The sequence below is a fragment of the Juglans regia genome, chromosome 13, assembly GCF_001411555.2.
Source record: "Juglans regia cultivar Chandler chromosome 13, Walnut 2.0, whole genome shotgun sequence".
Lineage (NCBI taxonomy): Eukaryota > Viridiplantae > Streptophyta > Magnoliopsida > Fagales > Juglandaceae > Juglans > Juglans regia.
Genome location: NC_049913.1, coordinates 6,740,950 through 6,765,819, shown reverse-complemented (window position 1 = coordinate 6,765,819; position 24,870 = coordinate 6,740,950). Strand labels below are relative to the sequence as shown.

General features: G+C 38.6%; 1 protein-coding gene across 1 annotated transcript in view; it reads right to left on the bottom strand.

Annotated features, from left to right (window-relative positions):
• LOC108993375 (transportin-1-like) overlaps positions 1 to 24,386 on the bottom strand; it is a 29,450-nt gene extending 5,064 nt beyond the window's left edge. The window contains exons 1-25 of the mRNA XM_018968264.2: positions 23,964 to 24,386; positions 22,603 to 22,890; positions 21,234 to 21,323; positions 20,977 to 21,054; positions 20,791 to 20,871; positions 19,406 to 19,456; positions 19,104 to 19,189; positions 15,371 to 15,437; positions 15,224 to 15,280; positions 15,102 to 15,131; positions 14,924 to 14,983; positions 14,650 to 14,763; positions 13,364 to 13,477; positions 12,768 to 12,866; positions 11,759 to 11,884; positions 11,580 to 11,654; positions 11,346 to 11,417; positions 11,086 to 11,196; positions 10,066 to 10,149; positions 9,455 to 9,562; positions 9,063 to 9,164; positions 8,677 to 8,739; positions 8,518 to 8,592; positions 2,070 to 2,141; positions 1,859 to 1,983 (exon numbers count right to left, since the gene is read on the bottom strand). Of these exons, the coding sequence (XP_018823809.1) occupies positions 1,859 to 1,983; positions 2,070 to 2,141; positions 8,518 to 8,592; positions 8,677 to 8,739; positions 9,063 to 9,164; positions 9,455 to 9,562; positions 10,066 to 10,149; positions 11,086 to 11,196; positions 11,346 to 11,417; positions 11,580 to 11,654; positions 11,759 to 11,884; positions 12,768 to 12,866; positions 13,364 to 13,477; positions 14,650 to 14,763; positions 14,924 to 14,983; positions 15,102 to 15,131; positions 15,224 to 15,280; positions 15,371 to 15,437; positions 19,104 to 19,189; positions 19,406 to 19,456; positions 20,791 to 20,871; positions 20,977 to 21,054; positions 21,234 to 21,323; positions 22,603 to 22,890; positions 23,964 to 24,152 (2,417 nt within the window). The 5' untranslated portion in view covers positions 24,153 to 24,386. The remainder of the gene's footprint in view (positions 1 to 1,858; positions 1,984 to 2,069; positions 2,142 to 8,517; positions 8,593 to 8,676; positions 8,740 to 9,062; positions 9,165 to 9,454; positions 9,563 to 10,065; positions 10,150 to 11,085; positions 11,197 to 11,345; positions 11,418 to 11,579; positions 11,655 to 11,758; positions 11,885 to 12,767; positions 12,867 to 13,363; positions 13,478 to 14,649; positions 14,764 to 14,923; positions 14,984 to 15,101; positions 15,132 to 15,223; positions 15,281 to 15,370; positions 15,438 to 19,103; positions 19,190 to 19,405; positions 19,457 to 20,790; positions 20,872 to 20,976; positions 21,055 to 21,233; positions 21,324 to 22,602; positions 22,891 to 23,963) is intronic.
• Positions 24,387 to 24,870: the final 484 nt, after the last annotated feature.

Here is a 24,870-nt window from a genome sequence, read left to right as displayed (position 1 = left end):
GGTTCTTTAATAGTTCACATGGTTTGAGATAGAGATCTGCTATCTCCTTTTCTTTTTGTCCTTCTCATGGATGCGTTCAGTAGAATGTTGGAAGCGGCGGTCGAAGGAAGGCACTTGTAGGGTTTTGAGGTGGGAAAAGAGGAAAGGAATATCATTAAATTATCCATCTTCTTTTTGCCGATGACACATTTATTTTCAGCGAGCCCAGCCAAGAACATATTCGAACTTTGAGAGCATTGTTGTTATGTTTTGAAGCTGTCTCGGGCCTAAGGATTAACTTAAACAAGTCTGAAATTGTTCATGCGGGTGCTGTGGGCAATATTTCAGATTTGGCTAATATTTTTTATAAGTGTAAGATTGTTTCATTGCCAATGAAGTACCTAGGTCTTCCATTGGGTGCTTCTCACAAATCTGTTTTGATATGGGATGGGGTGATTGAGAAGATCGAGAAAAGGTTGGCTGGATGGAAAAAGATATATTTGTTTGAAGGGGGAAGAATTACTTTGATAAAGAGTACATTGTCTAATCTTCCCACTTATTTTCTTTCACTTTTCCCTTTGCCAGCTGGGGTTGCTAGGAGAATTGAGAATATTTATCGTAACTTCTTACAGGGAGGAAAAGAAGAGGAAAAGAAGTTTCATTTGGTTAGTTGGAACAAGATTTGTCAACCAGTTTTATGTGGAGGATTGGGGGTTAGAAATTTGAGGTTGTCTAGTAAAGCACACCTAGGGAAATGGATTTGGAGATATCATGAAGAGAGAGATGCTTTATGGAAGAATGTTGTTGCAGTAAAATATGGGAATGGGTGGGGGGATTGGTGTTCTGAAGAAGTTAGAGGAGCACATGGGGTGAGTTTATGGAAGTTTATTAGGTAAGGTTGGGGGAGTTTTCTAAACATATTAAATTTAAGGTGGGGAAAGGGAAGAGGATTTTCTTTTGGCATGACATTTGGTGTAGGGAATCAGCTCTTAAATCAGATTTTTCATCTCTCTACGGGCTGGCAAGGCATCAAAATGTTGTTGTGGCAGATTATCTTCAATGTACGGATTATAATATTTTATGGAATGTTGACTTTAGTTGAAATCCAAATGATTGGGAAGTTAATGTTGTCTCAGATTTTTTGGGAAGGATTTATAATTCAAAAGTGATACAGGAAAGAGAGGATAGACTATTGTCGGATGATGCTGGAAATTCCAGGTTTTCAATCAGTTCTTATTATAAGGTGCTTAATTGTCATGCTGGCTGCGTATTTCTATGGAAAAGCATTTGGAGGGTGAAGGTACCTACAAAGGTGGCGTTCTTCAGTTGGGTGGTTGCTCTAGGGAAAGTATTAACTAAGGATAATCTTAGAAAACGTGGTTTGTGTATAGCCGATTGGTGTGTCATGTGCAAGAAGGATAGAGAATCAGTAAATCATCTATTTTTACATTGTGAGCTGGCAAACTCTTTGTGGTACGAGGTTATTAGTCAGACAGGTTTATTTTGGGTGATGCCTAAGGAAGTTGTGGAGCTTTTTGCATGTTGGCGGGGTTCTGAGGTGAGGAAAGAGGTTGTTGCCAGATGGAGAATGATTCCTTTGTGTTTAATGTGGTGTCTTTGGCTGGAAAGAAATGGGAGATGTTTTGAAGATCTTTGAAACTTTTTCTTTTCTACTTTGAGTTTGTGGGCTAAGATCTTTGAAAGGAATGATGACAATGTACTGAATCTGTTTCTGTTTTAGTTTTCTAGAGTGTAGTAGGTATTTCCTTTTTATACTTCCAGTGTACTTAGACTATGCCTTATTCGTGATAATAAAATTCTTATTAATTATAAAAAAAAAAAAAGTTTCATTAATCAGTGCAGGCAGAGAGCTACTTACATAGACAAAGCAGTGCACCAAGACTGCATGAAATGCTCCATATGTGGTGCCACAACCTCCGGACAAACCCATGCAACCCTTCCAAGTGTTATTGCACTATTTTCTACCAATGACTTGTTGAGCTCCTGCTTGGGATCAAGAAACGCAACTAAAGATGACAAATTTTCTACAATACACATATAGACAGACAAAAATAAAAAAGACAAATCACCTCTGCATGTTTAAGGATTGGAACTAAGCATGAAATAACTGTCAAAACAATTGGAGAAACTTCTTGACGAACCTGAAATTAAAAATCACATCCAGTTTAAACTCCCTCAAGTAAAGGGAATAGTGAATAAAGTCATGGACTTTGTTCTTAGTTAATAAAGAAACATAAAAGTGAGAAGAAGCATCCATATAATTATAGCTACATCATTTTAGAACTAAACATATGGGCTAGAGGGAGATCATAAAATGGTTATAAACTCAAATTTGTCTGTGGCACGGCATCTACCAGTATAAAGCCAAGATCACAGGCTAGGATTCCATAATCTAGGATCTTCTTTTTTTTTTTATCAGTAAAAGATAGAAATTATATATATGAATGAGATATGCATAGCCCTTGTACACAGGAAGTATACATAAGAGCTCCTAAATACATTCTAAGAGCGGTAAATTAAAGACAAGAAATCCTGAACATTATCTCCATGTAATACAATAGTGGAAAACCAACACATTAGAGTGTGGAGAAAAAAATTCTTCAACGCGGATATTGTGTGTTCCTTATCATCAAAGCAACGTGCATTCCTTTCCATCAAAATACACCACATGATACACAACGGGATCATCTTCCACACTGCTGCCACTTGATGACAACCTTGCATCTTTGGCCAACAACCCAACAAATCCATCACCCTCATAGGCATAACCCAAGCAACATCAACCCTAAGAAAAATCTCATCCCACAACACCCTTGTTACCTCAAAGTGTAGTAATAGATGGTCCACAAACTCTCCATTCTTCTTGCACATGTAACACCACTCCAACACCACACATCCTCTCTTTCTCAAGTTGTCCGTGGTCAATATTTTCCCAAGAGCAGCACTCCAAACGAAAAATGCTACTTTAGAAGGCACTCGAGACTTCCAAATGTTCTTCCAAGGAAACGGAGTAATATCAAATTGTGTTGTCAAGATGCTATAATACGCCTTAATTGTACACATCTTGTGATTATTAGACCACCATTTCAAGCTATCTCGTTGTGTCATAGTAGTCTCCGTGGAATATAGTAAGCTGAAAAATTCTGTAACAATAGGTAATTTCCAGTCATGGAAATCCCTATTAAAGGTAATATTCCACTGGTACACACCATGAGAGAATAAACGCACATCTACCACTGATGCCTCCCTATTAACTGCAATACGGTGTAAGGCCGGAAACGCCCTTTCCAATGCATGATCTCCACACCACACATCCTGCCAAAATCTGATACGAATACCCTCACCAACTACAAAACGAATTTGATTTGAAAAACATGGCCACCCCTTCCTTATATATTTCCATAAGCCCCCACCATACCCCCATTTCACTTCCTTAGAGCATCAGCCACCCCAAGCGACATCATATCTAGCATCAATAATATCCTTCCACAATGCTCCACCTCCAAATAATATCTCCAAAGCCATTTCCCCAATAAAGCTTTATTAAAATTTCTCAAGTTACACACTCACAACCCCCCATTCACAACCGAGGCACATATAGTCTTCCATCGTACCAGATGGAATTTCTTTTCCTCCCCCATGCCTCCCCATAAGAACTTCCTGAAGAGTTTCTCCACTCTGTTCACCACCCCTAAAGGCATAGGATACAAAGATAAAAAATAGGTGGGGAGGTTAGTGAGAGTACTCTTGATAAGAGTGAGACGGCCTCCTTTTGATAAGTACACTCGTTTTCAGCCAGCCCACCTTCTCTCTATCTTCTCCACTACCCCATCCCATATAGCTCTATTCTTGAATGTTGCTCCCAGCGGAAGGCCCAGATATTTCATTGGGAGAGAGGACACCTTACAATCTAGCAGACTTGACAAGCTTCGGATATTAGAGACCGTACCCACAGGAACCATCTCAGACTTGCCCAAATTGACCTTTAACCCCGACACTGCTTCAAAGCAAAGTAACAATGCTCGTATAGTTTTAATCTGGTTCCTATCCGCTTCACAAAAAACTAACGTATCTGCAAAAAGAATATGTGAAATGATAGTAAGGCCACCATAACCATTGCCTACCTGGAAACCTGAGAAGAAACCTCCCCCAACAACTGTCTGCACCATCTTACTTAAAGCCTCCATAACTATCACAAATAGAAGAGGAGATAAAGGATCTCCCTATCGCAATCCTCGCGAACTATCAAAATAACCAGCAGGTGTGCCGTTAACCAAAACCGAGAACCGAGCTGTAGAAATACAGTGGCGTATCCATGCAATCTACCTAACCCCAAAACCACATCTCCCAAGCAAGTATAAAAGAAAATCCCAATTCACATAATCATATGCCTTCTCCATGTCAAGTTTGCACAGAACACTTGAATCCCCCTCCTGTAGTCTAAGCACTCATTTGCAATAAGTACTAAATCAAAAATTTGTCTTCCTAGAATAAATGCGTTCTGAGACTTGGAAATAATGCGTTCCAACACCGGGCTAAGTCGGTTAGCCAGAACCTTCGAGATAATCTTGTATATGCTACTAACCAAACTTATAGGCCGAAAGTCCTCAATCGCCAAAGCCTCATGTTTCTTGAGAATAAGAGCAATAAAAGTCGCATTAAAGGATTTTTCAAACTTTTGGAAAGAGTAAAATTCCCTGAAAACCTGCATAACATCACCTTTCACAATGTCCCAACAAGTTTAAAAAAAACCCATTGAAAACCCATCTAGCCCCAGCGCTTTGTCCTTTGCCAATCTAGATATGACCTTATAAATCTCTTCGTCAACAAAAGGTCTCTCCAAAATACTAACACTCTGCGCATCAATTGCCTCAAAATGCAAAGCATCAAGCTTTGGCCTCCAAGAAACCGATTCTGTAAGAAGAGTCTCATAGTACTGTACTATATGGTTTTCTATCTCGGGATGAGAAGATAACACTTGAGAACCTGATTGGAGTGACTCAATGGCATTGTTACGCTGATGTGAATTAGCCACTTTGTGAAAAAACTACGTACACCTATCACCTTCTTTCAACCAAAGGGCCCTGGATTTTTGACGCCATGAAGTCTCCTCCGACAACAGAACCCTCTCCAAGTTTGTCATAACCATGACCTTCCTTAATAACACCTCCTCCGAATTATCTCCCAAAAATTCTTTATCCTCTATGTCTTGCAGTTCCTCCAACAATGTACTCTTCTGATTATCAATGTGACCAAAAACCTCCAAATTCCACTTCTTCAAGTCTTGTTTCAGTGCCTTCAACTTGCCTGCCAGAATGAAACTTGGAGTACCAATAATCTGATATGAAGACCACCACCCACGTACCATTTCTACAAACCCATCCGCTGCAAGCCACATGTTTTCAAACTTGAAATACCGACTCCCCCTGTGAATATCCCCACAATCCAAAATGATAGGAAAGTGATCTGAACTAACTCGAGCTAGTCGTTTCTGACTTACTTCCAGATATTTATCTTCCCACGAAAGAGATACAAGGAATCTATCCAATCTCGACCAAACCCGTCCATTTGACCAGGAGTATTCAACCCCCACCAGAGGGATATCCATGAGGTCCAGATCAAAGATGAACTCTTTGAATTCTTCCATAGTTATGGTATGTCGACAGTACCCTGATCGCTCACTAGGGAAGCGAATAGTGTTAAAATCACCCCCCATGCACCACAGCACATCCCATAATGAATAAATACCCGCCAACTCCTCCCACAAATTTCTCCTGTCCCTATCCACATTAGGACCATAGGAACCTGCAAATGCCCATTCTCATCCATCCATCACATTTTTAAAAAGAGTCGCAATCGAGAACTCTCCAATACACTCCTCAATCAACTCAACCACTCTTTTATCCCACATAATTAACACTCCACCTGAGTTTTTGCCTATCTTTATTTATAATATTATCGATTACTTATCAAAAAAAAATTAACACTCCACCTGAGGCTCCCAAAGAGGCCAAATAAGTCCATCCCACATACGAGCACCCCCATAAACTTCTCACAATTTTCCTATCAATGCATCGCAACTTTGTTTCTTGAAAACACACCACCTCACACTTCCACATCCGCAATAATGATTTAATACGAATGCGTTTATTGCGATCATTGAGCACCCGAACATTCCAAGATAAAATCTTAGGTTTCATAACAAAACTATACTGCCCCTCCCTCTCGATCTATTCCTTCCACTACTTCCTTCTTTCACATCATAATTAATAGAGCAAGTTAACTTTTTAAGTTCTCTATCCCGCTTTGAGGCTGACTTCGAATGGTTATTCTCAAGTGCTACGAGGAGAGCCTTGAATTGTTATTCATAACCTCCAAATGAAATCCCAATAATAGCTTGAATCTCTTATACTTTCTTGAAAACCCACTTTGATGAACCACTCCCATAGTAGGGGGGGAGTGTACACAAAGGAGTTAAAATAGCCCCCTCCTCACCAGTGCTGGCAGGAGTAAAGATATCCAATTCCGAGCCACACATTGATTCTCGTTCCCCACTAGCAGAAACCGAAAATTCTAATCCCCCAGACTTATTCTCCTCGAAGGAGACCATCTCCATTGATTGAGAGTCACTCAGAGACTTCAGTAACGAGGGATCATGCTCTGACAGCATTGATTGCACAGGATTCACCACTAGGCCTCCATCCACTTCACACGGCGTAAACTGTGCCTTCTCCAAACACAGCCCACGAATCGGCGACAGGTTATCACCCAAAATCCCCTCTTCTGCCGGCGAGACTACACACGCAGCATCTGGGCCTTCTAACGCCACGCACGACTGAGTCTGTGCACTCCCCATCAACAACCCCCCTAACGACGACGGAGAAATGACCCTCAAAGTCTCTGGTTCCATTTCGCCTTCCTCCAGCTCCTCCCGCAAGAATACCGGCTCACCAGAGTGCTCGCCCGAGGCCGTCGGCAATTTCTGTGCTGATGGAGCAACTGGTGGGGCGCATATCGGCGCCATCGGAGGACGAGGAAGACGACTCGGCTCCTGGGCCGAAATATCGGGCCTACAAACTGGCCCAAAGCAGGGCCTATCTCTAAGCCCGTCGAGACAAACTGCTCCACCTACCCTCTTCCTACATCCATAACCCTCTGGCCCGAAACAAAGCCCAAGTCCCTCCCTTCAGTAAAGCCCGCATCACAACCCATGCCCAAACTTAGCATCTCCTTGCCCTTAACGCTGCGTTTCAGCCAGTCTATTTCATCTAATAACATCCCCACTTTTTTCTCTATGTCACCCAGCACTCTTAAGATATTTTCCTCCTTTGACCCCAACAGTACATAACCATCTCCACCTCGTTGCTGCACGATCTCTGTACTGTTCACTCCTGGCACCACAGCACTCACGGCTCGCTGTACTTGTTGTGCTTGGAGCACCTCACTGTACGACAGTGCACCAGCTGCCCTGCACGATGGAGCACCACCATCACTCTTCGAAACCCCACCACCTTTAGCTACTCTGTTTCTCACACTCGAAACAAAGGGTGGGGGACTGAGCTCCTTCAATGTAACTCCAAAATTCCTCCACCCCTCCCCCTTCCTTCCTTCCTTCCTTCCGGTACCACTAGCAGCCCTCTCCTCTTTTCATGCCCAAACTCCGAAATGAAGATAAAACTGCCATTGTTATTGCATCCCCTCCTCACCATTAACACATCATTTCCTTTTCTATGAGTTCTCAGGAACACTGAAGAACCCAATGACTCTGCACATTCCTTTACCATTAAACCCAACCACCACATAGCTTCATGATCCAAAGAAATGTATTTCACCACACGGCGGCCACTCGCTGTGATTCTCCACCACCTTTCATTCTCCTTTCTGAACTCAAATACCTTCTGTTCAATAACTACCTCTTTGCACAGCCCCATGAAAACCAACCAACACAGTAGCTCAAACTGGACTATTGCACTAATCTCCACAAAGAGATGTAGTCATTGACACACCACAACCAACCAACCAACCAGTAGTAAAAACCAAGAAAGAAGAAGAAATGTACAGAGAGAAAACCCCTAGATGGAAATGTACGGAGAGAAAAATTGTTTTTGCTGAACTACAGCATCAATATCTGACTGTTTATATAATCTAGGATTTCCATAATCATATTGCCCAAATGCAAGTTCATGATTGGACATATTATGCAAACCTTAATGAGTCCTTTGTCCATCCAATGACGTTGGCCACTGAAGTAATGATTATTGAAACCAAGGTATTCTAAATGACAAATTGCAGACCACCCTAAGAACCTATGGTAATGAACGAATGCTGTTTGCTACTAGAGAAGATTATAGATCAAGTATGCCAAAGTCTGCACAATGTGAGCTAATCACCAAAAAAATTTCATTTCAAGTGACAAAAAAAAACAGCTCCCTGGCACTTAATTAGACAGTTAAAATGATACCAAGAGTCGAGCAAAAGCTAAGAGTAATTTAAAGGAGCATGAAGAGCTTGGCATACCTTAACCGCTAGTTCCCCGATGGCCCAACATGCATTAGTTGCTACTGAAAGAGTTTCCCTCAGATTAGGAGTGTTCTGTACAGCACATAAGTTACATAGACAAAAAGGGTTCCAAAACTACTGCTTGACATAAATAAAAATGACATAAGTTTCACTTACCAGTTGCTTCGCTGCAACATCAAGAAATTCGGACAAACGGGGATGCAAATGAATGGGACATACCTAATAAAAATCAATGAAGAAAATTGATATGCCTCAAAGATTCTAATAGATAAATTACCTTACAACAAAATTTATAGCTCCAAATTACGGATCAAAAAAAAATTATAGCTCCAATAGAACTGCTAACCCTGTTGCCTTATGGTACCTAGCTGCTTCCATTTTAGAAAAGCCGTTTTTTTTTTTTTTTTTTTTTGGGTAGTTTTTAAACATAGGAAGTCACTATGTCTAAGTCCTCAGATCCCACAAGCAGTTCAAGTGATGGGATGTGAACTTATCCTAAGCGCTCAGCATAAAATCAGGTCATCTGATGCATATCAACTTACTCTTGCAAGGTCCCCAAAAAGAGCAAACGCACTCTGTCGGACATCAGAAGCATCATCCATGCAACAGTGTAGAAGCAGGTCTCTCAAATTACTATGTGAAACCTGCAGAAAAATAATTTAAACACACATAACTATGCAATTCAACACAGATGTCATATTATGTGATTTTCTTCATACATGGAAATCCACATTCCATTCAGAAATGCTGTAATCCCAGCTCTGTTATAGACAACTTGCAATCAACCACACAAAAAAAAACAGGAAATTGAAAAAAATTACCAAAAAAGAGGCACAATCATTTTTCTTTTCTTAACAAGACCCAATGAGTTAGCATGAGTAAACAAACTAAAGGAAGAAAGCAATTTCAGGAAGTTTCAGGAAAAGGGGAGTACCAGACTCTCTATCCCACTGCCAAGACCCTCCACAAGTCCAGAGAGCAGATCAAGACAGCAAACAATAAACTCCTTATCATATTGAACCCCTGCTGAAACAGGATCAACCTACAATAGAAGTTCAAGTAAACATCTTGAAAAGATTACAAGCAGGACCATACTTTAGAGCGATCAACATCTTAAGAGAAAAATACAGTATGAGATTTACGTAATGCCATGAAGTTTAAAAATAATGATAATGCCACAAAAATTCAGAATACTTGAGGTTTAAATAATAAAAATTATATGGATGTTACCAGAATGCACAATGTAGATAGGATTCTGAATCATGACGATAGTGCAGAAATTTGTAATACATTCTTGCAACATTTCACACATTGATTTCTCTTAAGTTGCTCTCACAATTCAAAACAATGATATTTTGTTTGGAGACAAATATATGAATTATGTAACTTTTTGTAGTTTAGGGTGCAAAGATAAACATAAGATGTAGTTTGTGGGTGAAAGATACATAACTTTGGAGAACCATAAAGTAAGAGTAATGATCCATAGGCAAAATAATAAACAATAAATCATGACTGCTGACTCAAACAATCAAGAATTATTGAAACCTTTGCCACTTGTTGTGTCTGAATGATGCTTATGCACCTCTGAAATACAGGTTCGGCAAATTGAGAGAATCCCGTTCCCAATGCCTGGAAGACGAAAAGCAAATTATTACTGTATTACAGCAACTCCTATTAGTGATCCATATATTTACTTCTGTGACCAGGATAATGTCTATAAACGGTAGAGATATATGTGACATATATGCATGTGAATGCATGTGGTTAGCACATTAAGCATATATGTGACATACAGTTGTCTGAAGATGGATTTATCTATTTAAAAGAAAACACGGATGATTTAAGAGATATGGCTCATAAAACTCAACTTGAAGACCATAGAATGATGACTCTCAAACTTTCAAACAGGTAGAAACAATCAAAGCTCTGACCCTGTAATTATTCATATCCCATGAATTGTTATACTTCCGTGTTATTGTGATGGATGGTTTCTATGGTTTTTTAAAATTAATTTCAGATATAAAAATGGTAAAGAATATTAAAGAGAGAATAATAAGAGAAAGAAAGAGGGACTTAATATTGGGAACCAAAAGGATGAAACCTTTATCATGCAACCGATCGTCAGCAGTAGTAGCACATTGGCTAGAGCCGATATATATAACTGATACATTAGAGTTTCAATATTCCCTCAGTTTGACAGATCAATATATTCATTATTTTTTACAAGTACTGCTGCATCACAATTTCACATATGTAAACTGATCATATTGCATCTAGTGCAAGAATAAAGCAGAAGAAATGGTGCAATTTTGCAATCATCTGCACAGACACCACTACAAGATGTTGGACACCTAAAATATTCTGCACAGCAATCTCAAAGTCCCTTGATTTTGTCCACCAAATACTGCCAACATGTTTCTTATAGCACTTAATGTTTTAAAGTAAATGTAGTTAAAAACTATAAGAGGGAAGAATACAATCTTAACACAGCACAATTTCTTTCAAGTGTTCCTTCACAATGAAACAATAATGTAGATCAAGATCAAAAGAACTGACTGAAAATACCTGTGCAATAGATGTAAAACACTCCAGCAGCGGAAAGAATTCCTTGTCTGAATTTGAAAGTTGTTGCCACTTAGCAATTAATGGCGGCATCAGAATGTCAAGATAAACGGGCTGCAAATCATCGTGTTGGTCAATTGGCATATAATTGTCTTCTCAACAAATGCAGCAGGGCAACAGATTTTCAGAACAAGTACTCCACATGAAAAGATCTGGAGCTGGGAAAACAGATGATGGGATTGCCTTTATCATAATGAAAATACCTGATTCAGGGCCCCACCAACAGCATCTGCTAAGGTTCCAATAGCATCATATACAATTCTGAGGTTCCGTCTCTGGATATAATAATGTAAGATTTTAGTTTAACACAGCAAAGAGTGTACACATAATGACACCAAGCATAAAGCATTGTGCAGAAATCAATTGATAATCAACCAGAATTACATCTCATCATTCTAGCAGAGACGAACTTGTTAAAAGCAAGGCCAAAATGCAACCTGATATTTCCCAAAAGCACACATTAGATGCTGCAAAATAATTTCCAAGCGTGGTGCCAACTCTTCTGCAGCCTCCTGCAAATTAACAAGCCACCATTAAGATCTATTAATTCGAAAAGCTAAGAAAAATGAAATATTAAAATCACTTCTCAAGAAAGAACATGAGAGTCAGAGAGAACCTCTTCCATTGTTGCAAAAGCTGAACAAGCAGCCTCTTGCACCCGCTTGTTAGGATCCAGTATTCTTCGCAAAAGACCCATAAGAACATTGTCAAACTGCTCATAGCCTTTTTGATGTCCAATACCCTGGGATAGAAAACAAGACAGGTGGTCAACCTCAAACTATAGTAAGAATAACAAGTCATAGTCAATTCCAGATATGAAATGAATCATAACAGTATCCTATCTATATTATGTATAATGGTGTATTCAATGTGTTATCAGATACTTTATGTGTCAAGATGCCTATGGGGGTGGGTTTTATGCGAGTTTGATCAGAATTCCCTGCTTCAATAGAGATCTGCAACTAAATTGCTTTTAAAATGATATCGGATATGCCAAATAAGGCTTCTGTGGATGAAACTGTGAAAGACTACTGTCAAGTTTTGTTAAATATCTAGTGCAAGCTGCAAGATGTTCAGGACGTGTCATATTTCTTGCAAAAACATTTTTTAAGAATAAATATTCAGCAGAAGATCTGCACAAAAAATATATCTCATTTGGTTCAGGAAAGCCTTTTGACACCCTTCAGTTCAGCTAAGCTATTTTAAAGGCATGATGTTGCTCCCTAGAATAAGCATGGCTGACTTCTAGCCACCTCATGAATCATGATTTTCAATCAGATAGGAAATTTGTTGACCACACAGCATCCTAGTAGGGTGGAAACCCCACTCCCATTGATCATCCAGGAAATCAGACCAAAAAAACCAATATATAGTCAATAATGAGTTTCTCCAGAGCACCAACATCCAGTATTCCTGTCGTTCTACCCTATTCCAGAGCAACTACATTCTGTTGTTTTGACTAATCCTACCTACTCTAAAAAATTTAATTTAAAAAACCCACTTAAAAGCTTCAACTCGTTTTGTGTTCTATCAGCCGAGAAAGGTAAAAGAAGTGAATACATCAGAAAGAAACCATTAATGATCTTTGACTATAATTGGACAATAGAATGGAAATGTAATTATACCTGAAGAATAAATTTGCTGAAGCGAGAAAGTGTCCAACACGAAATACTCCTAATGAGCGGAAACTTATCATCTAAAAGAGGGATAAGAAATGTGACAATCTGCAAATGAAGAACAACAATTCAATTCTAACTTTTCAATGAGCTGAATCTGCAAGCATATAATTTCGTTTTGGTAAAGTAGCAGCTATAGAATAAGAATAAGACTCAGTGGAGAATAAGAATCCCATTGCTGACTATCACAACTTTTTTTAAAAGTGAATAGGCACAGCACCACCAACCTACTGTTCCGATGGTGATGTCGATATCATTAAGCTGAAACTAAATTATGTATCAAAAGTATAGCAATTCCATGGTTCCCATCTAATTGGAAAGTAAGCAATCAAAAACTGAATAATACAAAAATGAAGTCTAAGAATAATGGGGATAGAGAAGCCAACAGACAAGGATGCATTTAAATTTCTAATGCAGAAAAATAAAATTCCAAAGCATGAATACACAAATTTTGCATATATACGTCATATTTGCACCCGTTTACCTGTAAGCCACAACCCATCTGCTTCAAACTTGTTAATTGAGATCAGACAACAAAATATTACCTCAGATAAAAGAGGATATAGACCATGAATGCAACCTTCACCAATGGCACCAAGAGCCAAGACAGCTGCTTCCCTTTCTTTCCAGGCTGCATCACCTGTGGTGGACAAGTGGGCCTGTGGAAATTCAAAATGTGAAAACATGCATTTGGCACAGGAGCTACTCCAGAGAGAAACTATTCCCAAAAGGATACATTTCGACCCCACTTGCACCCAAAAAACCTTTCTTTTAATCGATACAAAATTTTATTGAAAATAAGAATGGGCAAGAGCCCAAGTACACGTGATGTGACACCCCATATGATAAGGATAAGGGTAGGTGGTGTATGGGATCTCACATTGTTTGGGAATGAAAAGTTATTGCTTTTTATACGGTTCCAATGGGGCTCCAATTGTATTATTGACTTGTCCTTTTGGAATATAGGTCATGTGGTTTGGGCCTTCTATTGGGGCGTTACAAATGGTATCGGAGCCTATCCCAACCAGAAATGTGGGACTTGAGCCGTGCCACCTATGATGGATTAGCCCAACAAGGATGTCGGGAATTTAAGAGGGGAGATTGTGACACCCCATATGATAAGGATAAAGGGTATGTGGTATATGAAATCTCACATTACTTGGGAATAAAAAGTTCTTACTCTTTATAAGGTTCCAATGGTACTCCAATTGTATCATTGACTAGTCATTTTGGAGTATAGGCCATGTGATTTGGGCCTTCCATTGGGGAGTTACACATGACATATACACTTGCACCAAAAACTTAAAGTGTACAAGAATCCTACCTGCTGTTACCAACCACCTTAGAAATAAAGTGATATATTAAAGTGCAATTTACAGCAATGTTCTAAGCAAACAAATCAACAGCAATTCAAGTATTGCTCGTTTTCCCATTCGTATATGTGAATATTTATGAGCTTCAAAGTAATAGCACATGCTCTGAATTTTACATTAAGGCAAAAAGAAACAATATAAACATATTTTTAAACCAAATTATTGGATAAATAAGTACTCTCATACATAGCAAGTATGCTCAGGAAATCAGTTGCCTTAATGACCAAAATAATCCATCAAAACCTAAAAGATCAAAATGGCAGTTTCAACATTATAGAACCATGTAATGTTATGAGCAATTAAAGGTCCATTATACTAACAGCGAATATGAAGTGAAGAATAGGTGAGCTCCAATACGGATACAGGCTTAGGAGAGAAATTTGAAGAAAAGAAGCAACTAAAGCTGTATATCCTTCCACAGTCAAATATTTACATCAAATGCCAAACAAATCAACCACCTGAACTATAGGCATCAATGTTGGAAGAATCTCATCCCCAAACACATTTGAGAGGATATCAAGGGCAGCAGCACTGCACTTCCGCAAATTCCATACATTAACAATGTCATCGTCCTGTAGATTTGAAGAATGTGATTTAGAAGAGCACCCCAATGATGTCCCCTTTCTAAAAAGTAGTTAAATGAAAGGAAAACTAAGTGATCTTTACGGAGTTGACTTGACCAGCCAAACAATTACAATAAGCAAAGAGAACAACGATGATATTTTTGCTTACATCATCTTCCACATTATCTGATCCATGAAGTCGTGAGGAATGAAAACGAGGTTTGAGATCCTGCAGGGAAAAAATTAGCAGCAGTGAAAAAAAAAACTTGAATGAGCAGGATATTACAAGCAAAGAAACATATAAATTATAAGACTCGGGAACTCGATAACAAGAACATGATTCTAACCTGATCACGATCTGGGAGAGACCCATCCTCCTGCAGCAAGAAATTAAAGTCAGGTGCATTATGAACAACAGCAAGAACCAATTCAGATACACCCAAAATCCCAAATTGATCGAAAATTTAACCTCAGCATCCACAATGGATTCATCATCGTCAGCATAAACCATGTTGGATAACAACACCTGCAACGGTAGTAGATATGCTAAAAAGAATTGTACGACTCCAAAGAAAAATGTTTGTTATGAAAAATATCAACATAAAGCCAACTGTACCGGAACTAGACGAGGCAAGAACTCTCGTAACTTCTCTGGTGGTAACTGAGCATCACAGTATGCAGACCTGCCAATAATAATCCATATGGAAAAGGATTTTATCAAAATTGAAAGAAGGAAATGTAACTGAAACTTTTAAAAGACATAGTTTAAGAGTACCAAACATCATATCCCAAAAATCATCCCACTTAACAGTTAAGCATTTTTTTCTTAAGCAACTGTTACTTACATGCCATGTAATATATAAAAGATATATTTTTCCCTTTGTAAAAAAAGGGAGAAGAATAAAATAGCCACACCACTAGTATCAGTTTTAGGTGTTCTTTTGTATACTTATTGTGTACACGGGCTATACCTATTTCATTCGTATCAATAAAATTTACTTCTTACTTATCAAAAAAAAAAAAAAAAATCAGTTTTATTTTTTTCACACTAACAGTTGCTTCATGCATTGAGCATTTAAATTAAAAATAAAAACACCTAAGATTTTTTTTTATAAGTACAAAATTTATTAATATCATATGCGTGGCCAAGTACACTGGATGTATACAAGAGAACACAACTAGCTCGGGTGCAGAAAATAGATATAAGGAGATCATGCACATTAAGCCCATCTAGGAAAATAATCCTAACAAAGCCCAAGAAGGAGAAATTAAAAACCTATCCAATCTAGACCAAGCCAAAAGACGCGCCTACCTCGATCTAGGTTTTGCCCATAAACCCAAGTTTTTACAAGCCACTGTAAATTGCCCAACACACTCCTCAATACTTTTTTTATCAGTAATCAAGAAGTTTTATTCATAGAAATAGGCAAAGCTCAAGCACATAGGGAGTATACACGAGAAGTACCTAACTAGAATTTACAACTGACAATAAAAAGTCATGGACATTTAGTCTGTTACAAACAATGGCCCCCACTCATAAGAACAATGTTTTAAAGAAGAAAACTTTCAGCTCCTCCATTGTTCTCTCACGGTTTTCGAAACTTCTATCATTTTGCTCCCGCCAAATGCACCAACACATATAGGAACCATTTTCCGGATTGTTCCAACTTGTGGATTACCTCAGAGGGCTCTCCAGCTTGCTATAAAATCCAAAAATCTAAGAGGCATAACCCATGATAATCCAATTCCTACAAAAAAGTCATCCCACATGGTCCTGGCCACCTCGCAATGTAGAAGCAGATGATCTACTGATTCATCATTCTTTTAAGACATGCAACACCAATCCAACACCATTACCCGACGTTACCTTAAATTATTTGTAGTGAGAATTTTGTCCAATGATGCTGTCCAAACAAAAAAACTGCTTTTGAATGAGCTTTCATCTGCCAAATACTCTTCCATGGGAATGTGGGCATGCCTGGACTTGTTAAACTTTGTGAAATGATCTAACAATGAATTTACCTTTCTTGGAAGGGCTCCAAATCATCTTATCTATTGTACCCTCGGTCACACTTACAAAACACAGTACCACATAGAACTCTATGATAGCCTCCAACTCTCAGTCCTGGGCTGCCCTAGTGAAATCAACATTCCATTGAGGGAAGCCACTAGAAAAGGCCAAGCGGTCTGCTATTGCTACATTCTTTGCTCATGTGAGCTCAAATATGGAAGGGAAAGTGTCTTGGAGGCTTCGTTCACCACACCATTTGTCATACCAAAATCTGAAAAGAGAGTCGTAACCTACTACAATATGTGCATGTCTTCAAAAGGTCTCCCAACCCTTTCTAATGTATTTCCACAAACCCACCCCATATGGACCGTGTACCTCATTCAAGCACCATCCACCCCAAGCCTCCCCAACCTGTGCATCTATAATGGACTTCCACAGGGCATCCCTTTCGTGTTGGTACTGCCACAACCGTTTACACAATAAGGCTTGGTTGAACTTCATCAAGTTACGAATCTCCAATCCACCCCCAAACTCCTTAAAACTTGTAAACTCCGAACGATCCTACTAGAAATACATCTTAGTCCCCAAACATTCCAAGTTAGAATCTTGGGCTTCATATTACAATTGGTTCTGCCCTCCCTCTAGTCCTCCTTCGACTTGAACTACCTCCCTTAGTTCAAGTCGAGGTGGTTCTTAAAGTAAGTGATTTCAGAAGTAAGACGCTTTAACTCCCTGCCCATCTGAGATCTTGATTTTGTTCCAAGTAAGTGGCTCGCCTCAATTGTAGTGAGTAGTGCCATGAATTGGTTCTCAAATCCTCTGCATGTAATCCCCACACACTGTTGTATCTCGTTAACCTTTTTTCAAAACCCAATCCGATGATGAACCAGCTATATTGTTGATCGGTGGAAGAGATATTAGGGGACAACATCTTCCGCAGACTCAGCTCCAAACTATAGACCAAGCCCTAAATATTCCTCCTCACAAGGCACCAATGACAACCCCATCATTTCTTGCACATTATCTCCTGCATACAAATCCTGTATCTCCTCCACTACGCCATTGTTGCTGTCACCACCTAGTCCAAAGTGTGTCGACCCACAAAGTGCTTGAAAAGGTACCGAGAAACTGGTTCCCTCCATCATGGGTGGTGGAGCCATGCCATTTGAAGTTTTGGCAATACCTCAAGTTCCTTCAGCATTGGTGTCGTCGTTTCAACGAAGGGTACATTGACAAGGGTGCGCCACTCACCAGCGATCCTTTCTATGCCACTTTGATAGACCCTACACCTCCCCCAAGACTCGGTGTTAAATTATTTTCCTTCAACGCCAGCGTGAGTGTCGTTTCGTCGAAGAGAACATTGACCGGGGGGTTTAGCACACATCAGCAAATTTTTCTGTGTCACCCGTGGTGGAGGGTATCCATTTTTGCCATCTCTACACTGATACCCGATTCTCCTTTTGAGCCACCACACTCTCTTGAGCTTGGATATCGAAACTGGGCCATACCCAACTTTCTTTTTCATTTAGCCAATTTTACAGGGTTCAGCCCATCGCTTATCACACCCAACCCACTCTTTTGCTTAAATGACTTGTGATTCAGCTCCCCCTTATTGGGCCTTCCAACTCAACTTTCTTTTTTCCTTTATCCAACACCTAAGATGAATGTATCAAGACTCATCAAATTTAGAAAGATCATATTTCAAAATAGCTTTTAGCATTCCTGCACTGGAAAATATTATAATGATTGTTACCCATAATTCATAACCTTGAGAGACGATATTGCATATGAATGGACCTAGAGAAACAACATTCACAATCTTGCACTGGAATTAAAGAGCCAAAATAGGACTAAAAGAACTCGATCAAGAAGAAAGCAAGGCCATGAAAATCATCCAAGAATTTCAACTTCTGAACCAATATCTTCACATATATACAAATATAGCATATCGGTGGGTGGGTGTAGAGAAAAGGGGGAGGGAGCAATCTATTGTACACGACAATTTGTGCAAATGTAGATGAGTGTAGGATTGAGAGATTGTCCAAACACATAGATTAGCCCACCAGATGCCAACAGCCTAAATAGTAAAAATCATTTTGACTCAAACATTAATTGAGGTCACCTACTTTCCACTGATCACATTAATATATTGAACAGTAAATTCAGCAAGCAAAATAGAGAACACTAAAAACCTCGTTTTCCTTCTATTTACTAATTGAAGGCACCTTAACACAAAATTAAGTTGCATGTTAGAAGGGACTCAAGAAACAAAAAAGAAAGCTCCTACACAAATGACCACAATTCATACGTAAATTTGATTGGCCACAAACAGGATTACCAAAATTCACAGGCCTCTAGAGCCACTTCAGCATCATTATCCTTGTTGACTTGCAACATGTATTCAATTACATTCCCCAGATGTGGCTGAATCACAATGTAAAAAATTGCATCAGCAACACTTAAGAAGTGGTAGTGTTAAAATAAACAATAGGCATTGAAAGATAAGATAGCATGGTATTGTGATGCACAACAAAGCATGACCCTAGACACTCAATGGGAAACTATGATTTAGAGAAAGCAGCACATGATAGAAACAGAAATGCGCGTGTAAAAGTATAACGTGCAGAACAAAAAGCTAACCTCCAAGAAAGATGGACGGACTTCGATTAGCTGAACAAATGCTGCACAAACCTATAGGTATACAAGAAATAGGTGAGATCACAAACAAGCTTATAGGACATAAAAGCATTTCCTGTTCCGTCAAAAATAACAAAACCACTAAGAAGCCCAAGAGTGGTAAATATAGAGCTAAAACCAACTATTGGTGTAAGCAAAAGCATTCCACCATCTTAGTAATAAGACAAAAACCAGTGCTCAACAATATGACCAATTCAAAATTTAAAATACAGTCCAACTCTCTCCAAACCGGCATAGGACACATGAACGAAAATAGAAATATGTCATATTGACAGTTAATTTCATCCATCATTAGCATTACAGCTCACACCTAACTACGGTATGGAAAGAAACTAAAAGGCATAGCAAAGGACCTGCTACAAGCAATTGGATTTTTTTATAGGTAAAGATACTAAATTTTATTAAATTATGCTAGGGGTGCAAACCCAAGCAAGGAGTTGAAGCGTCTTTTTTGTGCAATCAACTATGATGCTAAGGGCGGTAGCTCAAGTTGAGGGCGGTAGTCTTTCGCATATAGGGTATTCGGGTGGAGTTTGGGCTACAGGAAACATTGGGTTGGGGTTGGGGTTAGGGAGGTGTGTTGTTTTCTATCTCAGGCTTGATGTATTTTGGGTAGTTTTTCGCGGGCTTTTTGGGGCAATAGGAGCTCCCTAGTATGGGTTAGGGATTTTCTTGTATACATCCAGTGTACTTGGTTACTCTTATTGATTTATATATAATACTTTTACTTATCAAGAAAAAAAATTGTCCACTCATAAAAAGATTTGTGCATAGACACTTTCAACTCTAATAATGTTCTCCTGTAATCTTCAAAGTTGGAAGCGCTAAGGTCCTTCCAAATACTTCTATACTCAAGTTGCCTCCATTAAATCCACAGAGTGTTGAGGCACCACCCACTCAGTAACATGATGATTGAAGATTAAAACCCAAAAGGCCGGCCCTCACCACTTCACAATAACGCAGCAAATGATCAATGGTTTCATCACATTTCTTGCACATACAACACCAACCATCACCATTAAGTGCCTCTTCCTCACACTATCCATTATCATGATCCTTCTTTAAGCCACCGTCCAAACCAATGAGTCCGCTTTTGAGGAGATTTGTTTTGCCATGTACTTTTCCAAGGTAAGAAGTGTTCAACCACAGAGTCTAGCTAGCTGGTGTCAGGTTTCAACAAATTGCTATGCATAACTAGGGTTTTTAACCATGAAAAGGGCTAAAATTTAAGAGCAAAATAATTCCATCAGTAGTAGAGAACTGATTTAACAGTGTTATTTAGAAGATCTCATTAACCCGAGGATTGTAAGACAAGACAAAGTGCTTACCAATTTCCGCACTTCCGAGGCAGGGTCATGAGCAAGAACAAACAAACCCTGAAGATATTGCTCCATGGATACATATAAAGCCTGAGACATTCAGCTTATAACAGTAACTATCTCCAATGTGCATGAATTGTTATCTGGATAAGGGCTAGTGGGAACTGATAAAGCAATTTATTAAATTGTACTTACAGTGGGCATCAACATAATGTATTGATTAACAGAACCCAGGGAAAGCTTTCTTAATGAGGCATGTGGTGACTGGAAAAACTGTTATAACAAAAACCAGGTTAAAAATCAACCAAAAAAACCCAAATAGCTGCTTCAAAATTTACAGGGTTCCATTCTAAACTTTTGTGCAGAACATTTATAACATTAGTTCAACAAAGAATGCGAAATGAAGATAGAATAAAAGAAATGATTTTTGAAATCAAAGAAAAAAAAATTACCTTGTATAATCTAGGAAGAAATATGCTGATAGGACGCTCAGCTAAGCCAGGTACATCTGAATCAAGAACTTGAGGGATATCCTCACAAATCTGTTTTATTACACGCAACAATGAGTCAAGTTATTCTTATAATTATTATTTTTAAGTATCAATGAGTCAAAATTATAAAATCTATTTTTACTTATCAAAAAGAATTATAAAATCTATTTTAAGAAAAGGTTAGATTATAACACCTCTCTGATATGGATAGCTAAAGTACTAATAAAAAACAGCTAAAGTGTAATCGTTTAAGTGCTTGTAGATGTTGCCACAAAATGATACCAAGTAGAAATAAAAGAAACACTGAAAACACCTTGTTAGCAACGCCCTGCAAAGAGAATTTGCATCCCAGGATGAAATAAACCTAACAGCTGTGTCCTCTCTCCCAAGTGTGTGCATGTGCACACAAACATAATTAAAGCTAAAAAAGATAACGTGTGCAGCCAACCACACAAACATTTAGGGGAGTTGGGACAAATGATGAAGATGATGACAGTGACAATATGGGGATGAGTTGAGCACATGTGAGTGATTTCTTATGCCAATCCAGACCAAGGTAAAGTAGCTTGTAAGTTTATCCCCTTAAGCTGCATTGATAGAACTGTAACCATCCTTCAATTCTTTGTCATTCCCTCTATCTTACAAGGTTTGAGAACCAAAAGCACTGGGCCCAAAGAAGTATCAGCTTGGGAGCATGTTACACCCACATAGAATGGTTTTTTTTTTTTTTATATATAAGTAACACCCACATAGAATGGTTAATACAGCTGGAAACTAAATTTTGCAGCAGATGATAGCAATTATGTCCATTGAGTCCAAAACATAAGCATAAACGTAAACATTCTGTGTAGCTTCAGGTCTTGTTCACCATGCTATAAACAAATCAAGGTGGATACACAAAATGGCTGGAAATAGATATTACATTAGAGCCAAATTATATTTCTTTCTATCAACTTATAAAGCCTGATAAAGAATTCATGTTACACTTTTTTAATCTTACTGATGAATCTTTTTTTGTAAATCTTGCACTATTTTACAGCTGCATGCACACATCAAACTTATAGATTTCTGAAAAAAGTTCCTACCCAATCATACAAAGCATCTTAAACCCAAACACCTTAAGCCCAAGGCCCCAAACATAAGTAATGAGCAAGACTATATTAAAGCAGAACAAGACAAAAGAGTTGACAAGTTATATCCATAGTAGAGAAGCTTTTTGGCACATGTCCTTCATTCCGAACATCAGTTTAGATGAGAAATAATATTTTTTGGTAGGTAAGTTTAGATCAGAAATAATGATAATCCATCAAATGAAGGATGTAGAAAATACCTTGGATAAAGCATCCATAGCACCTTCCATGTGATTGATGTCATTACTGTCTAAGCAATTGACTAGAGCTTGCAACAACTCAGGCCATCCCAAAACTCCCCCTAGTTGAACAACAACACTAATAATGGTCCCAACTGTAGATCTAATGTGCCTATCCGCTGCTCCCATGCAAGGCAACAACTCTGATTTTATATATTGCTGGTTTACAGGAGCCATGGATTTATATTCGGTTCTAAGGTTATTTTTCAAGAGCAGGCCAGCAGCTTGTCGAGTTTCCACCGACTTACCCTGTTCAGAAGTTCCAAAAAATCAGAATATGAATTAATTCCAAACCCAACATTCGAAATTTCATCAATGCACAGAAAACTACACGCATCCAAGGTATATACAACCAAAACTACAAGCTCATCATTTGGAAATTGAAAAGATGGAGTTCAAATATTTGATTAATATGTAAAAGTCCACAATACACGTTCACTCAGTTCCTACAGAGATATAATTATGTATGAGCATATATTATGACATGAGCATATTGAAACAGTCTAAAAACAACTTATCCATACATCCATGAAAAATATCAAACTCTCTGAAAATTGAATTTTCCTCATCCATAAATCCATGAAAGTATCAAACTATCTGAAATTTGTATTTTGCTTTTCTGGGAAGAGAAGGGATGGGCCTTGGGATTCAAGTGAACATTTAAGGGAATGAAATTTAAATTTAGTCAGTTTGTTTCGTGAACAGGGCTTGTTTGGCTGTCCCAAAGAATTTATTGGCTTTACTCATCTCAATGGATAATCGATCCAAAGTTCAATGATCCAACTCCTCTCCACTAAATAACCGTCAATGAAGCAAAAGTAATGTTAAAGTCTATGCATCTAAAAATAGTAATCAAGTACCGCAATAGTTTATGAAAATATATTCCAGAAACAAAAGGATAGTCCAATGGCATAACGAAGCCAATTTAACATTCTACAGCACCCTTCCCCTCCTCCGTTCGAAGAGTCAATTAAAAAACCAACTCCACCAACTAAACATGCTTAAACCCAACTCGAGCTAAATAGAACTCGAAGAAGTGCAATCAAATCGTCCTTTTAATCCACCATCAAGCTATTCATATGCACTCATTGGTCAACAAACACAGAAAATCTAACAAAAACCTTATTTTCCAATCAACAGCCAACCAGTTCAATCAAATCCAAAAACACAAGAAAAACCCTTAAAACCCCTATATATACAACACGGTCGAAACCCAGTATTCACCAGTACGAAAAGAACCGATTTTCGGGACAATTCAACGTCTAGTGCACAGTCTAGACAGCAAGTAAAAGCGAGACTAAATGTCCAACGAATCGGGCTACCTCGGCGCGTGCGAAAATGAAAGCGAGGTAGTTATTGAAATCGGGGAACTGAGAGTACTGCTGGAGTTGTTGCCAAATCTGGGACTTGTCGGCGGAGGAAGAGGAATGGGAAATCTGCTGCTCCAGGAGCCCGCAGATCTCTCTGAACCCCTCCTCCTTGGGCTGCCATGGGGCACTACTCGCCGCCATTATTCAACGATTTTTCTAGCTTAATCTAAATCCCTTTTGTTGGGGGGTGGGGGTGTTCCGCTAACTATAAGGTTTTGGAATCGGAGGAAGAACTCAATGACAGGATGCGAGGATTCGTTGGTGGGCGGAACAGAACCAAAGAGGCACCTATGCTTGTGTTCAAAACATATTGTCCTGAGAGACAGACGATTGTATTTGTGGGGTCTTTCACGACTCTTTCACTTTCACTGGGGTCTTGAATCTTGATAGTGTATATGTAAGTGTATTATAGTGATCATTGAAGGGTTAAATATGGCCATTAGAGACAGATCATTCTGTAATTATCAGTGGAGCCCACGATCACGAAGGCTTGTTTGGTGTTTGGCATAATCAGTGCTGCTGGAATTGGGATCATGGAGAGAGCAAGGCTTTTTCTTGAGCAGCAAGTTACTACTTTAATATATTCGTTTTATCTTAAATCGTTCCTAGGATACCTGAAACTACTTCGCAAATTACATTCTACCAATTTTAGGTTATCTTTAATTGTTAAATCACTTTTAATTTAATTTATCTCAACTCATTTCAAACTAATTATCGATAAAATCTATTATTTTTATAATTTTTCATAAAAAAAATTAAACTCATCACAATCTACTTCATACATTTTAATCAAAAAATAAATCAATCTCAACCTACAAAAATTAAATTCATCTCAATAAGACCTACAAAATATAATTAT